Source organism: Xiphophorus hellerii, chromosome 6, assembly GCF_003331165.1.
Source record: "Xiphophorus hellerii strain 12219 chromosome 6, Xiphophorus_hellerii-4.1, whole genome shotgun sequence".
Classification (NCBI taxonomy): domain Eukaryota; kingdom Metazoa; phylum Chordata; class Actinopteri; order Cyprinodontiformes; family Poeciliidae; genus Xiphophorus; species Xiphophorus hellerii.
In genome coordinates this window covers 10,911,658-10,926,605 of record NC_045677.1, presented here as the reverse complement: position 1 = coordinate 10,926,605, position 14,948 = coordinate 10,911,658, and the positions used below count along the sequence as shown (strand labels likewise).

The following is a 14,948-nucleotide window of genomic DNA, read 5'->3' as shown; positions in this document are numbered from 1 at the left end:
GGGGGAAAAAAAACAACAACAAAAAATCACAAGCTGAGCTTAAGAGAAACAAACATATAATGTCTTGCAAAAATAATTCCCTTTTCCTTTTCACAGTTTGTCTCATTATAAACACAAATGGCGGCGTTTAGGAACAAAGAGGAGCTTAATTATAAATCATAAGGAGAATGATGCAATGATTTCAACATATTTTACAAATATATGTGAAATTTCAAAGGGAATTTATAATCAGCCACCCTGAGTCAATACTTTGCAGAATCAAATTTAGTCTTTAAACTTTTTACATCTTTAGATTAATGCCTCCTGCCCTTTATTGTACATAAAAAACAGGGCTGGGACTTTACCGTGTTAATTTTGATTATTACATAGATTTTAACACATTAAAAATGTCAATTTCTTTGTCACAAGTATTTATTTTTTTCCAGGGGAAACCTTCGTATTTGCTCGTTTCTGATACGCCTGTAAATTTGATGCAGAAGAGAAATCTGGAAATGTCAGAGCCGACAGCCCACATTACTAAAGTTTTCTTTTTTTAAAAAAAAAGCTGCCCAAATGATCGGGGATTTCTGAAATACTCATTGAATAGCAGATTAAAATCTATAAATATCTTTGTTGTTCATGTATATAAAAGCAATTAATTGCACTTAATTACAGAACCTGTGATTAACTACTAAAAATAAAGTCCCACCACTAATAAAAACACCTCAAGTTCAGTCAGATTGGGTGGAGAGCTTGAACAACAATATCAAAGTCCTGCCATGGATTCTTATTAAGATTTAGATCTAGAGTTTGACCATTTTAACATATAAAAATGTTTTTGATCTAAACACTTCTATTGCTGTATATCGAGTGTCGTTCTGCTGGAAGCTCAAGTCGTTAGCAGCCTCTAACAGGTTTTCCTCCAGGATTTTCCTGGACTTAACTCCATCCATCTTCCTATTAACTGTGACCCGCTTCCCTGTCTCTGCAGAAGAAAAGCATCCCGACAGCACAATGCTGCCAACAGTGTTTCACCTTGAGAATCGTGTGTTTATGGTGACGAGAAAGGCCGCACAAGGCATTCGGCATGTTGTCCAAAAAGGTTAATTTTTTAATTCATTCTCCTTGTGCCGTCTTTAATGTGACTGTAGTGGTTTTCTTTTTGCTACTCTTCCATAAAGGCCAGAAATGTGAACAACTTGCCATGGTAGGTGGACGGTTATGTTGCGGTTGTGCCATGTGTCGTTTTCCATTTTTGGATAATGAAATTAACGTCTTGACTTCTACTCATTTACACACAAGTCGACTCTTTTTGATACTTCTGAAGACCGAAAATGTCTTACTCTAATTTTTTTTAAGGGCTATCAAAGCAAACAGCTCTAACACAACTGCATGGCACAGATGTTTCAGATAAACCCAACTTTTCAGTTGTAGTGTGAGAAAAGAGTAAACCACTTCTGTATTTTGTGTCATTAAGGTTTCCCCCAGAAAACTTGCTAAGCCTGGTGGTTGGGGCACTCGGCAGTCATTCATCCAACGGCCCGCTGTATTTTTGGGTTAAAAAATGTTTAATGCCGACAGAAAATTTAAAAATATTACTGATAATTATGTGTTATTAAAATATTGGAAGATTAATATCTGAACACCAACTATAAAGTCTTTAAAAAATGCAAATATATATTCAAAAAAACCTTACATAAATGAGCAATGCTAAGCCTGGTGGAGGCACAAGTAAAGCCTGGTGGCCCACCAGGCCTATAACACACTAAGGGAAATCCTGCATTATGATCAGTAAAACTTTCACTGCTTGTTCCTTTTACCTGTCTCGGTCTTGACCTGCATCCTGCATACCCGTTTGCACATGGCAATGAATGAGTAGTAATATTTCTCCAAACTCTCATCTGTTTTTTTGTCCAGCCGGGCAAACGCTCTGAACTGGGTCCAATCAAACTTTTGACGTTGCGTATCAAACACGACTCCAAAGGTGGACACAACACGGTAGAAGTCTGCCTCCTCACGACGCGTCCACCTGAAAAAAGATAAAAACAAATACCCATAAGGTGTTAATAAGATCAGATTCATTTTAAAACTCTATGCAGTGTATTTGTTGAACACAACAGTACCTTTGTCTCCTCTCTCTATAATACAGGGATCCATCAGACATCAGGGAGTTGGCCGTCATCACTGGCGAAGCCTCTGGCAGAAACTGACTACCTTTGGCAAAATAAGCGCTTCCTTTAGCCAAATATGGGCTTCCGTCTGTCATGAACACCCCCGTGCCATCCTGGATGTACGTGGTAGCGCCTCCCGTTTCAGGAACCATGGGGATGGAAGGCAGGAACTCCCTGCGTCGTCGTCGGCGACCGTCGGGTCTGTTGAGTGCCTCCTGACGGAGCTGCTCTCTGCGGTTGGAGCGCTGGTAGGCCGTGATCAGACGGCGAAGCCTGGCCGTCAGGGCCGAGGCCGCTGGCCAATACAGTCGCTCGCTGGAGCCAGAAGCTCCGCCCACAGACGGTACGTTTTGGCCATTCTCACCTGATTTAACTGCAAGGGAAGGAATAAAACTTGATGTATTTAAACTGTTTTCATAAAATCCCCTGATATGCATCTGCTGGATACAGGCAGCTAATAAAACACTGATATTTTATGTCAGCTTGTATTTTGTTCCAGGTTTGATGGATTTGGCTCCCGTTTGGACAGCTTAGTCCAGTAACTGTAACAAACTGGGACATATGGGACACATAAAGTGACATTTGTGGGCTGTTAAAAAATAGCTAACTTTTGCAGGTTTGATGATGTGTTTTGTTGGAAAATGCTGAATTGTTCTTCTGCCAGTTGTTTAGTACCCTGAGCTAATTTATTACAAATTAATGGGCTTTTTTATTGTTGTATTCGGTTCTATTAATTAATATTAATTTCTTACTCTCAGAAAGACCTTAAAGTTTTCATTTAGGATGAATCCATATTATTTGGATGCAGAAGCTGATGGCTACTCTATAAAATCCTTCGAGTTAGGAACTGTGTTAGGATTGGTGCCCATTTCAGTGCCATTTCTGTTTTAAGCACATTAACCTTCTTCTCAGTGAATTATATATAAACCAGGCAAACTCATAAAACAATTATATAGACATGCACCAGTCACACTTATTGCCTTTTATAGGAACACATTGTTTTTAGACTAGATGGCAGCGTCGGCCTCTGGGACCAACTAATATGAATTTAAGATGTCAAAACAGTCATCTACTGCAGGTTAGATATTGACTCCTTTTACCAGAACCTAACTTCAAAAATCCTAACTCCGCCCCTTTAAAAGTGATGAGTCGGAACACATTAAGCAAATCCTTAAAATTTTATCAAACCTTTGGTCAATATTATTGTTTTCTCATCATGATTTCCACTGGTATAAATTACCTTCAGTCTCGCCTTCAACTGCATCATCTTTGTCATCCAGGGGAGAGTTGGTGAAATCGTCCAGGTCATCTTTAAATGGCATACGTATCGGTTTATACTCTGGATCCTCATCCTCACTAAAGACGTAAAGAAATAACCAAGAAATGAACTTAAAATTTAAACAAGGAGTCGATCTAATAACAAGATATCATTAATGTTAGGGGTGGGCGATATGAACTTAAAATTTTATAGCAATATTTTGTGGTATTATTGTGATAACGATAACTGCTTATTACTTCTTTTTTAGATAACTGTAAAATACTGCTCTGGAAAAACATAAACAGTTTTATAATATACTTCTTTAGAACACCAGTCACATAAAAAAGTGTGACTTGTTCACGGAAACTGCATTTAATCACATTTTCATGTTTATTGACGCTCGCATTGAACAAACAATGGAGAAAATACTACAATGCCGACAAACAATAATTGGAATTTATTGTACCAACAATAAATCTAAATTCTTAGAAATGTATCACGATAAATGCCTACCCCTAATTAATTTTTTACTACACAGGAGAAAACATCAGACGCTAGTACAATACAAAGTGTCACGTTCAGTCTATGCAAAATAAAAAAATAGTAACAAAACTCACAAAAAGAAGCACTAACTAAGCTTTTGTGAGAGCAGGCCTGTCTTTTGGTCAGCTGTCTTACCCCTCAATGCCATCTGCCATCATGTCAGAGCCCCTCTGTTCAGCGGCGATCGCTTTGGCGTCTGGCATGCCCACTCGCTCCAAGAAGCACAGGGCAGGGTCGGCACGCATGGAGTTGTACTTCTCATAGCCTGAAGGATGATATGTATATGAATGCCAGGAACACAGGGCAGAAGGTGTGGGAGAAGCTGTGGTCTGGATACCGGTTCACTTCAGAGAAACTAAAAAGGTTAATTTTAACCAAGGCTGAAGGCAAACTCTCGGGAGAAAGGCTGGATATAAGTTGTGCTTTCTAGCTTAAGTGTTCAACAGACGGAAAGCTGTGCAGGGAAACGCATGCACACACAGCGTCCATATTAAATGAAGGAACAGACAAAAACAGCAGCAGAAGGGCAGACCCCAGGAGCCAGCTGCTGACAATACACAGCCTGCGTGCATGCGCGTGTGCACACACTCGCCTCTGGCCTGCATGTGCGCGCACCGATCCAAGTGAGCCTGCAGGTGCTTATTTGTGTCAGAGAGAGGCGAGGGAGGGAGAGAGGGAATGAGCAGGAAGAGGAGTAAAGTGTGTGTGTGTGTGTGTGTGTTATGGAGTCCTGTGAAAGTGAGCTACTGAGTGTGATAAACTCTGCATGTTTGTCCGTTAGGAGCGTTCAGGCAGAAAAGATTGGAACGTGCAGATCCTACTGAGACGCATCAGGAAGTACAGGAGAGGGAGAGAGAAAGAGAGAGAGAAAAAAAGAAGCGGAAGGAATGGGAGCAAAATGTGAAGGAGGAAAAAGAAGGAGGGAGAGGACAGGAGGAGGAGGAGCTCAGGAAAACAGCCACGCCATCTCTTTAACCTTTCATTCATCTCTCTCCCTCTCTCTCCTTCTCTCTCTCCATCAAATTTCCATTAGGAAGATGTAAGGCAGCGCTCCTAACCGTCGCTCCGTCTCACTCTCGCAGCTCCGTGCCCGCAGCCAAACGTTAATCATCGGGGCCTTTATAGGCCATCACTCTTCTGTATGTGTGTGCCGAGCGTTGTTTGGTGTCTGCGCACAAAGCTGGGTGAGTATGCGTGTGTTAGTCCCCCTGAAGGGCCTCCCTAGTGAATAAGGATTATGATTAACTACGGGTGAGGCCTTTTGTGTTGCGCTGTGTGTGCTTGTGCGTGTGTATGTGTCCTAATTGAATCATAGAAGGTGGCAATGATGGAAAAATTATGACAATTATTCCAAATTAATATGAATGAGGGCCTCTATATAAAGCAAATCAACTCTGAACGCATTAACCGGGTCCACACCTATTGGTCGGTAATAGTTTAACGCAACATTTTCAGATATTTAAAATAATAAAAACCTGAGGGTAAAGAATTTGATAGTGAAATGCTGAGGTAAACTTTGTTTGTAAGTCGACACCTGTAACTGTGTGTGTTTTGTGCAGCCAGTGGTGAAAACAGCCATCAATCACCCTCCCAACTGCACTCCGAGCCTGCCAGCTGCGTACCGCCGTCCCCATAGCAACACCAATCAACTGGTGGCAGGACAAGCGGGTGGTATGAGCGCTCGCCCGGTGTGTGTAGCTGCTTGCGTGATGCTTACTCTGCTGGAAGCCACTGGAGTGTCTGAGTGTGTGTGAAGGTGTTGACATTATCCAAGTGTGCATGTGTGCATGTGTGTTTCCGTTACCGTGTTTGAAGACGCCGATGAGCAGGGACTTGTCAGCCTCCGTGTCCCACCAGTCAGCTGGGACCTCAGCGTGGAACGGCTGAGGGATCCAGATATCCAACACGCTGAGGAACAGAGACGACAGCACATTATTATCAGCCTGAGCTATTAGTGGATCCTTCAGTATGAAATCAGTTTAGCATATTCATCCAGAAAAGAAAACGTCTAAAAACCACACTTTTATGGGAGTGATACATTAAAAGTTAACAAAAAAATGGTCCCTATATGCCAGAATATGCAACATGTAGGGTGACTTATTAAAAAACAAGCATACAATTTGTTGTTTTACTACTGATATTACATGTTTGCTATTTTTTTAACTTTCAAAATCAGTCTGTTATGATAAAAGGAAAAAAAAGAAAATCTTTTAACTATTTTAGTTCTCATGTAGCAGTTCATAAAGAAAAAATGGAAAATGCTACAATCTGAGTTATCAGGTTGAGCATTACAAAAACCAGGAATCAGAAGCTGCTATCAAATCTTGTAATGAATCCATTTTGAACCCATTTAAAAAGTTCTCAATTATCATAAAATGTATGTTTTTAAGACGTTTAAGCCCCTCACACTGCATTTCCTTCTAAACACAACTGCAATATAAAGCTAAAATGTAACTCTATAAAAGAAAAAGTAATGTTCTTCCAGTCACTTCAAAACTCAGCTTTGGTTTAGAAATGGCATCACATAATATAATAAATAAAACAAAAAATTGTCTAAAGTATATATTACTTACTGCAGCTATTGCTACAAATTTTGTTACATCATTCCAAACTTCAAAATAGGATATTTCAAATTCTGAGAAAATGAAGGAAACACGTTTTCAAAGACATCCAAGCAACCATGCAGAGTTTATTTTGTTATCACTTAAAACATTTGAAAAAGGCCACATTTTGTTGTTAGTTTTAAAATGCCAGACAAGATGGTGGAAAATTACTTTTTCTTTTCCGAAGTGGTGCTCGTTATAAGAACCACTGCTCTATGAGTCCAATCAAGACCATCTGGTTTTGACCATGCACGCAATTAAACTTTTTTTTTTTTTTGATGCTTAAACACAGAATAATTGCACAAATATCCTCCATTGTGAGAAGTGAATTGTATATCCAGCCATTTCTGGAGAGAAAGGGTACGAAACACAATAGGAGCAGAAAGACTGAGGGTGACAGGAGGAGAGAAGAAACCAGGGAAACGGTCCCTTATCTCTGCAAACAGCAGCATGCCTGGCCTTGGCAAAACACACACCAAACGTGAGCGCGCCAAGACTGGCATGCTAAATCCCCCTGGCATATGTTGGCACGATGGCACCCCGTATGCTCTTGTCTGGCACGCGCTGACAAGCGCACACACATTCGGGTCTGTCACAGTAGCCATTGAGCGTGGAGGAAGGGAGAGGGGGGAAGAAAAAAAAGGAGGTGGGAGAGAAGCAACTTTGAGTGCACATGCTCCCCATTATAAATGCATTCACATCTGGGTGGCGGGGCAAAAGGGGGATGGGAGATGAGACTAAAGAGCACTGCTGGAAGAAAGAAATGGACAGATGGCAAGGAAAATGTAAAGTGAGGAAAAGACGGATAAGGCAGGGGAGGAGTCGTCAGGAGGAGGTGAAGGAAGCATTTCCTCTAACATTTACATCTGGACCGTTGCACTGCTGCGCTTGCTGCCATATTGGACCAAAAAAAAAAAAAAAAAAACAAACTTCTAAATAGGTCAAATGGTGATAAAAAGCTTATTTTTTCCAGATAAAGTGTGTTTTGTGTCATCAGAATAGGAAGCCATCTGCCAAAGAGGCCAGTAGCACACACTGAAATACACTTTAGTAATAATTCATCACTTGTTCTTAAAAATATCCGCTTCTCGACTTCATGTGAGCTATAGAGCCTCTCCATTAGCTTTTAAACTGCCTTTTGAATTCTAGGAAAATTCCTCTGCAGCAGCGGTATGACGTCTTTTTCTTTGTCAGGTAACATCAGGATGTCATTCCACACACAAGGTGAGGAACGACATGGATGCAAAGGACGGTTATAATACTATAATAACACCTTTTAGGTTATTTACGGCTTCGAAACTGGAACTTCAGGTTATGCTTAACTTCTCTGTGAGGTGAAAGAAAGCTGACATAAGGAGTTCACCAACCTGGAGTCGGCTCCTTCCAGAATGCGCTCAGCTTGGTCACCGATGACTTCCTGTCGCAGATAATACAACATCCGGACTCTCAGCAGAACCCTAGAAAATGGAGAGAGAGAGAGAGAAAAAATGACTTAAAAAGAATCTCTTTTCCAGAGTTATTAGCTGAGCCAAGCTCTGTTGGCTTGTGACAATTTCACAGTTAATTATCTTGTATTTAATTTAGCAAAGTGAATTAATTATGTGGGATTCCAGGCAATTTCCAGAGTTTGTACTGCTTTTTATCATACTAAAAACATGAATATAGAAGTTTTCTATGAGTTTAAGGCAGAGCTTTCCACAGCAGTCAAACTAAAAAAAACAATGAAGCCATAAATACCACAAACAGATGGATGGATTTGACAAGGAGGCAGAATGACACAACTGTGTTTTTAAATACAAATGCCACATTTTATTTTCCTATTTCTAACTAAAATATACCAAATATTCTTTTTTTTCACATTTCCAGTCAGCAGATTAACCATATTGATGTTTTTAACTAGTTTAAAGTGTATTTAGGTGGTAACTCTACATGACAACAAAGAAAAAACTGCAAAGGGAACCCACTTTTTCCCTTTGTTGCTTTTGATGCCTAGTTGGATAAAATAGAGTAAATTTGAACTTGATACAAAATATGGTATATTCCAGTTAAAAAGGTCGTAGTGAACAACAACTAGGAAAATAGATACTGTATACTAAACGTTATTTAGGTGCATCAGAGTAAAGGGGGTTGAATACAATGCATGTCAGGCATAATTTTATTTGTAAAAACTGCAGAAAACTTCCACTTCACAGTCATGCACTAGCTTGCGTTGGCCCCCCAGCACCTCACCTCCTGACAAACTGCACTATAGTTTGCGGTGGTAATGTGACAGACGTATTCCAGGGGTGGCAGGTGGAATACTTTTGCAAGGTATTGAAATTTTACAGCGCCCAGTTACAGTATGTGATAATTATGTTTTTGACGTTTCAACTCTCAGATGGAGAATTTGACACACTTCCTTCTGCACATCAGTGTTCTGCTACTGTCATCAAACGAATAGTCCTCTCTCTCTCTCTGGACACAAATTACAGATGTTCAGCATCGCAGATCGCTCCGAGCATTTCCTCCGGAAAAGAGAAATGAATCACTCCAGGCAGCCGGCAGCGAGAGTCAGATATGATCTTGTGACACTGGGAACACAGCTCGCTATCTGGGAGATTTGCTTCACTGTAAACATTTGTCACCAGATTTGTCACCAGCAAGAAGCGGTGTTGGGAGCAAAAGACAAGAGGGGCAGAGGCTGAGAGGATGGAGCGGTGCTGGAAGGAAGGGAACAGAAAGTTTGGAGAGGAGCTGAAGAGGAGGGGGTGATGAAGACAGGCCTTTGCACCTCATTCTCCGTGCGTTCGGGTGCGTGTGTGTGCATCAATGGCATAACAAGTTGCAGAGCGTGTGTGTGTTTGTTGGCAGGCTGTGTGTGCTCATCCATCAATGTGCCAGGCCTGATTAGCCACACAACGCTGTGCTCCAGCCTAGCAGATGGCACCACATAATCACCCCCAAGTGTGTGTATGTGTGTGTCTGTGTTTGTGAACGTCTTTTACCCACTTCCAACAGGTCTGCCTGCCTAGCACCTGGGCTGGCACCCAGCCAGACATACACACACACGCACACACAGAAACTTCCCTGTCAAGAAGGGGGAAAGAAAAAAAAAAAAAGAATATCTTGGAACTGAATTTGGAGGGCAAAGAAGCATATCTCCCTGACAACAGGGGAGAAATCTGACCACAGAAGTGTATGTGTGTGTGTAAGCCTTTTTAAAAAAATTTTTTTTTAAAGTTTTAGATGCACATACTGAAACCGAAACATCTGCCGCCTAAATTCGTGCCGCATTTATGAAGCATATTTATTCTCCATCAACTGGCAGCCGGTTGGGCTGTTAAAATAGTTTGAAATAACATTCTATAAGCTGATATTTAACGAAGGCTTACTTGTTACAGTGATGTTTCAAGTGCCTCTTGTAGCTGTCCTCCTGCAGTAAATGGTCAGGGTTGCAGGTGGCCAGCCAATCAGCTCGTGGCGTCTGAGGAGGAGGAGTAGTCATCTTGCCCTTCTTCCCCTTCCTGCCCCTGGGAACGGGGGTAGAGAGACCTGGGAAAGGTTCAGAAGCATCTAGTGAGCCAAATTTTCTGTTTTTTTTATGATAAAACTTTTATTAGCACATATTTTCAGATTTATTTTTGAATCTGAAAAAAAAGGTGGATCATAAACAACAGTCCTGACTGATGTGCAACACTATGCAAAGTGTTGGCAGTAAAAAATGGTAGATATTTCTAATGTCTTCTTTTAACGTCAGTGTTGTAGTTTTAACTTTATACTGCTGGTTCGGCTCATCTCCCTTTCAAAGAACTGATTGCTATAGAAATGTTTCTCTTTGCTGTTTAAGTCCAATAAAAACCCAGCGCTACATGTTGAAACCAGCAGGATTGCACATCTTACCAGAGTGATTCGTCAGCGTCCTGGTGGAGCCATCTTCACTTGGAGTGATCAGGTCCCAGATGAAGCTCTTGATGTTCTCGTCGCCACGGTAATGCAGCAGACAGTAGGCCAGGAGAGCCCTGCAGATCGTCTCCACGTCCGCCTCCTTCAGGGGACGCTTGAAGCGGCCGTGAGCGAGGATGTCACTCCACCTACCCCAACTAAAGAGACGCATGGGAAGACAAACTGCCAGTGAGTCATAGTTGCAAGAACCGGCAATAAATTATTATTAAAAAAAAAACAAAAAACGATACGCTGCGCTATAAATCAGAATAATTTACTGGCTCCTGAATGGAAATTTAAGATAAACAGGAAGAAATGTAATTTTTCTTTCGTAATACTGGGATCTACTGGAAGTCAACATGACCCTCATCCATCATGAATATTTACAAGCATCCACCTGATTTGCTCTACATCCGCTCGTCTCTCTCTCAGCCCAGCCTTCTATCACTGCTTGGATCCCACACCACGCATTTCACCAGTCTGCTGACTTAACCACTACTGGCAGCCCAACTAGTCCCACCCAAACATCCCTCTGAGTGTGTGTTTTCATGGATCACAGCCCATCTCCCCCCACTAACTAAAGACCCACTGGCTGACATGGATTTCCTCCCGTTTTCCTCTTTCATATTTCTTTTTACTGCTGCTTCTCAATATTCACTGAAGCATGTGAGTCTGTCTTTTTCTAGAAAATGGAGGGGGAGGCCAAAGGAAAGAGATGAGGAATATATATATATATATATATATATATATATATATATATATATATATATATATATATATATATATATATAAAAACATGGCTGAACCGAGATGACGGACCTACTCAGACAGTGTATTTTTGTGTCCTACAGCCCCGGGCCACAAGACTAGACTGTAACAATAACAATGCTGATGTCTCACTAGCATCACTGTTCGTTCTTTTACACACACACCAAGCAAGTGAGCCATGAAAATGGAAGGGCTCACCAGATAATTAGAATCTGCAGTAAGTATGTCAGCTAGGCTGCGTGTAGGACACTGTGATGCTACATGCTGAATGAGTTTTAGTTCAGATGATTCTGTCACACTAAGATTGATCATTTTATTGTTTTTAAATCAACATCCATATGTGCAATGTCTTAATCTGTTTCACTGCAATTTCTGGTAGGCGTCATGCATTCCCCTGATGCACAACAATAATATATTTCGCTGTTGAATGGACTGCAACTACTTTTAATCTCCAGTTCCTGGTGTACAGCTTTCCATTGTACTCAGAGTGTAATGGCAAAGGAGGAGAAAATGTCGGGGAAATGTGGGTTAATTGTAATTGACGTCATCACTGCAATCGCATATTTTCCTAAAATCAAGCAGCCCTGATCTAATCTAAATACACCCAGAAGTGTCTCGGAAGAAATTGTAAATTTTTTTTGGGAGATTTCTGAAAACCACAAGGGGAAAAAAGGTATGCAGAGGGAAATTTGGGGGGGACTTCTCTATAAAAGGTGGAGGTGTGAGAGAATAAACATATGTAAATACCTCGCCCATATTATGTGAGTCACTAGACTAAGTTAGATTACAGGGGGAGGCAATAAAATTGTGCACATTGGTATAAAGAGTTATAAAAAGCCATAAATTTGATTAATATTGTACTGCAACCTTTGTTTTACAATGAAAAACTTTTTTAATTCAACCTTAAATTTTTTACTCATTTATTCAGTTGGTTAAAAGAAAGTAATGATTGCCTACAACTGGGGCACAGTTACTGGAACCTGAAACAGCCCGTTAATAATAAATGCAGCAACATTTATTAACATTTGACTTTTTTAGGTTGATCACTGTTTCTATGAACTTTTATGTTTATGGCTATTATAAATGAGATGACACAGACACGCCTTTTCGTTTACCCAATGGCCACAAGGCAGGACGACTGCCCATATTTACATTGCTGCCTCCCAGTGATCGGGAAGGCAAGAAGAAATTATGGAAGAAGCGAGACTATTCAAAGGGTAAAAGTTGAAACGAAGTATCAACAATTAAAATTGTTGAAATAAAAAGACACACTTTTCTAAATTTTTTTTGAACAACTATCAGTAAATGTCGCCAGGACTTTATTATCGGTTTCTTATAGTTTCCCTTTGTTTAGAAAACAGCAGTTCAGTCCAGTTTTTAGGCCTCAGAACAAAAACATTTTTAAAAAGTGACTGACCCGTAGACGAGCAGGTTCTTCTCCACCCTGAAGCACTCGGACCGGGGGTATCCCTGGGTTTTGTCTTGAGGCCGTCGTTGTTTGGAAGACGGCTTGCTGGGCTCGTCGTCGTCGCTCTCCAGCTCAGAGAACTCGAGCATTTCGTCCTCTTTCACGCTGCTGTAGTGCCGCGTCTGCTTCCTCACCCTGGGCGTGTCGATCACCAGAGTGTTCTGCACATAAAATCAGGACAGTACTTTCAGTTAAGCATTTCTTAAGCCTACATATGTTCTTATTCTGCCACCATCTTGTTCTAGAAAAGACTCTGGGTTTTATTTCAGACGGACTAAAAGTCCAACCACAACATTATGCAGAGCGCCTTCTGTTGCACACCTCTGAAATGACCCATTTGTAAGTTCCTTGTACGTGCCGACTGCCATAACTATTGTAAATGCTGCAAAAACATGGCATCTTCAGCTCTGAATCTGATTAACTGGATATTTGGCTCTGCTCTTCATTGCTGATATCGGGGAAATTTGCCGTCTAGCTCAAACATAAACTGGCAGTAATTATGTTGTCTAATGAATTACATTTTTGTTCAATTAATTAGATTTTTCACTCCCTAGCAGCCCCATTAATATGTGCAAACAGGGCCGTAGTTAGTCCCACAATTATCACAGAGCTGCAGTCATTTCCATTTTAACGTCACACAATAAGAAATCCCCCAGGGAATGGCCTGGATTCACGCTCGCAGTGGTGGATTAAGTGTTTCAGTGGAGGGCCCTCAACAAGAGAAGTGAGAAATACACATAGAAAAAGGAAAAAGAAAAGCAGAAAACGATATAAAGCAGGAATATAAAGACTCTGGTTAGCAGAACGTGCAAGCCAGCGTGGAAGAAGGTAGCGGAGGCCTTGTTTCTGTGTGTGCATGTGTGAGCACAAGCCTAAGTGATATCTCTGTAGCCTCAAGGCATCTGCGCTCTGTTAAGTGGAGCTAAGCAGCTTACTCTCCCTCGCTCGCTCAAACACACACACGAGAGCAGGGAAACATGGGTAATTAAGGAAGAGAGGAGATTCCCAACTGTCAATATTAATCTCCCTCTTCCTCTCTCTGTGTGTGCTTCCCTCCTGTCCTGGCTGTCTCCTGCTCCCAGGCCATCTCACACACACACACGTCCTCCTAGTGTGTGGTGAGAGCACGCAAAATTTACCAACGTGACCCCGCTTTATCGCAAGGAGATGCACAGCAGTGTGTTTATGCTGTTTGACAATCTGTCTTTACCACGTGATCTTATGAGGACTTGAGAAAACAAATACCACATTTGTGATTCCAGCGCATCTACATATCAGTTTAATATAAATGTTTTGAAAATGATTTACAGGGTTTAAGGAGAAAAAAATAGAACTATAAAGCAGCAATAACTAGTCTACAACTGGCAGTCAGGATCAGTACTTTTAGTTGATCTTTTCTCTGATTGAATGTAAATGTTGTAAGCGGTGCTGCCATCTTGCCAGATCCCTCTTGAAAAGAGATTGTAGTTCTCAACGAGTTTCATTATCCAGTTAAATATAGGTTTTTGTTATTATTGTTATTACATTTAATTAATGAAACATTTTAACCAAAAGAGAAATGCTTTCCTCCAAACTGCTGTGTTTACCAGGAGTTTCCTGGTGGCAGGGAAATTTTGCTTATCACTCTGACAGGGAACAAAGAATCTGATTCATGCTTAATTGAGTATAAAGCTATAAAGTTGTTTTAAAGGTTTCAAAGGCCGACCCAGTGAGAAGTAAACAAGATAAACAGGCATACAGACACCCTGTAAGGTTTGATTAACATTACAGAAACAAAATAAAAAAATATATGAGCAGCTGAAGTTATCACACACAGTGAACCAATTGGAAAGAAAAAAAAAACTTGTTTTTTTTTATTACTGGTGATTACATCTGATATATAACTATGTCTACTCCTGAATAAGTCTTTGATAAAGACTGATTAATGCTGTGTTCATGTGTGTTAATTTGCAGAATTTGTCCAAAAGACAAAATTTATTAGATTAATTTTAGTCATATAATGTCTATCTTCTTATTATTTTAACAAAATTATAATTTCAACCAGATAAACATCTGTATATAAACTATAGTCTACATGATTACATTTTAAATAAAGCTTGTAATTGAAACAAATAGTTTCCCTTGAAGAAGCACTCAAGACAGAACTGGAGGCTATTCATGATTACTTCGAAAGGCTTAATTTTGTTTATTTTGTTCATGGTGGACGTAGCATATTAACCACACATTTTATAATTAAG

At 40.5% G+C, this 14,948-nt stretch overlaps 1 protein-coding gene and 1 long non-coding RNA gene across 2 annotated transcripts in view; one reads left to right on the top strand and one right to left on the bottom strand.

Moving 5' to 3' along the window:
• chd7 (chromodomain helicase DNA binding protein 7) overlaps positions 1–14,948 on the bottom strand; it is an 88,359-nt gene that overhangs the window by 8,151 nt on the left and 65,260 nt on the right. The window contains exons 23-31 of the mRNA XM_032565126.1: positions 12,661–12,872; positions 10,434–10,633; positions 9,926–10,085; positions 7,922–8,011; positions 5,756–5,859; positions 4,087–4,216; positions 3,391–3,506; positions 2,103–2,523; positions 1,800–2,008 (exon numbers count right to left, since the gene is read on the bottom strand). Coding sequence (XP_032421017.1) covers positions 1,800–2,008; positions 2,103–2,523; positions 3,391–3,506; positions 4,087–4,216; positions 5,756–5,859; positions 7,922–8,011; positions 9,926–10,085; positions 10,434–10,633; positions 12,661–12,872 — 1,642 coding nt within the window. The remainder of the gene's footprint in view (positions 1–1,799; positions 2,009–2,102; positions 2,524–3,390; positions 3,507–4,086; positions 4,217–5,755; positions 5,860–7,921; positions 8,012–9,925; positions 10,086–10,433; positions 10,634–12,660; positions 12,873–14,948) is intronic.
• Positions 6–2,241, top strand: LOC116721424 (uncharacterized). Its single transcript, XR_004339598.1, has 3 exons — positions 6–1,081; positions 1,897–2,039; positions 2,129–2,241. It is a non-coding gene; the product is annotated as an uncharacterized LOC116721424 (long non-coding RNA).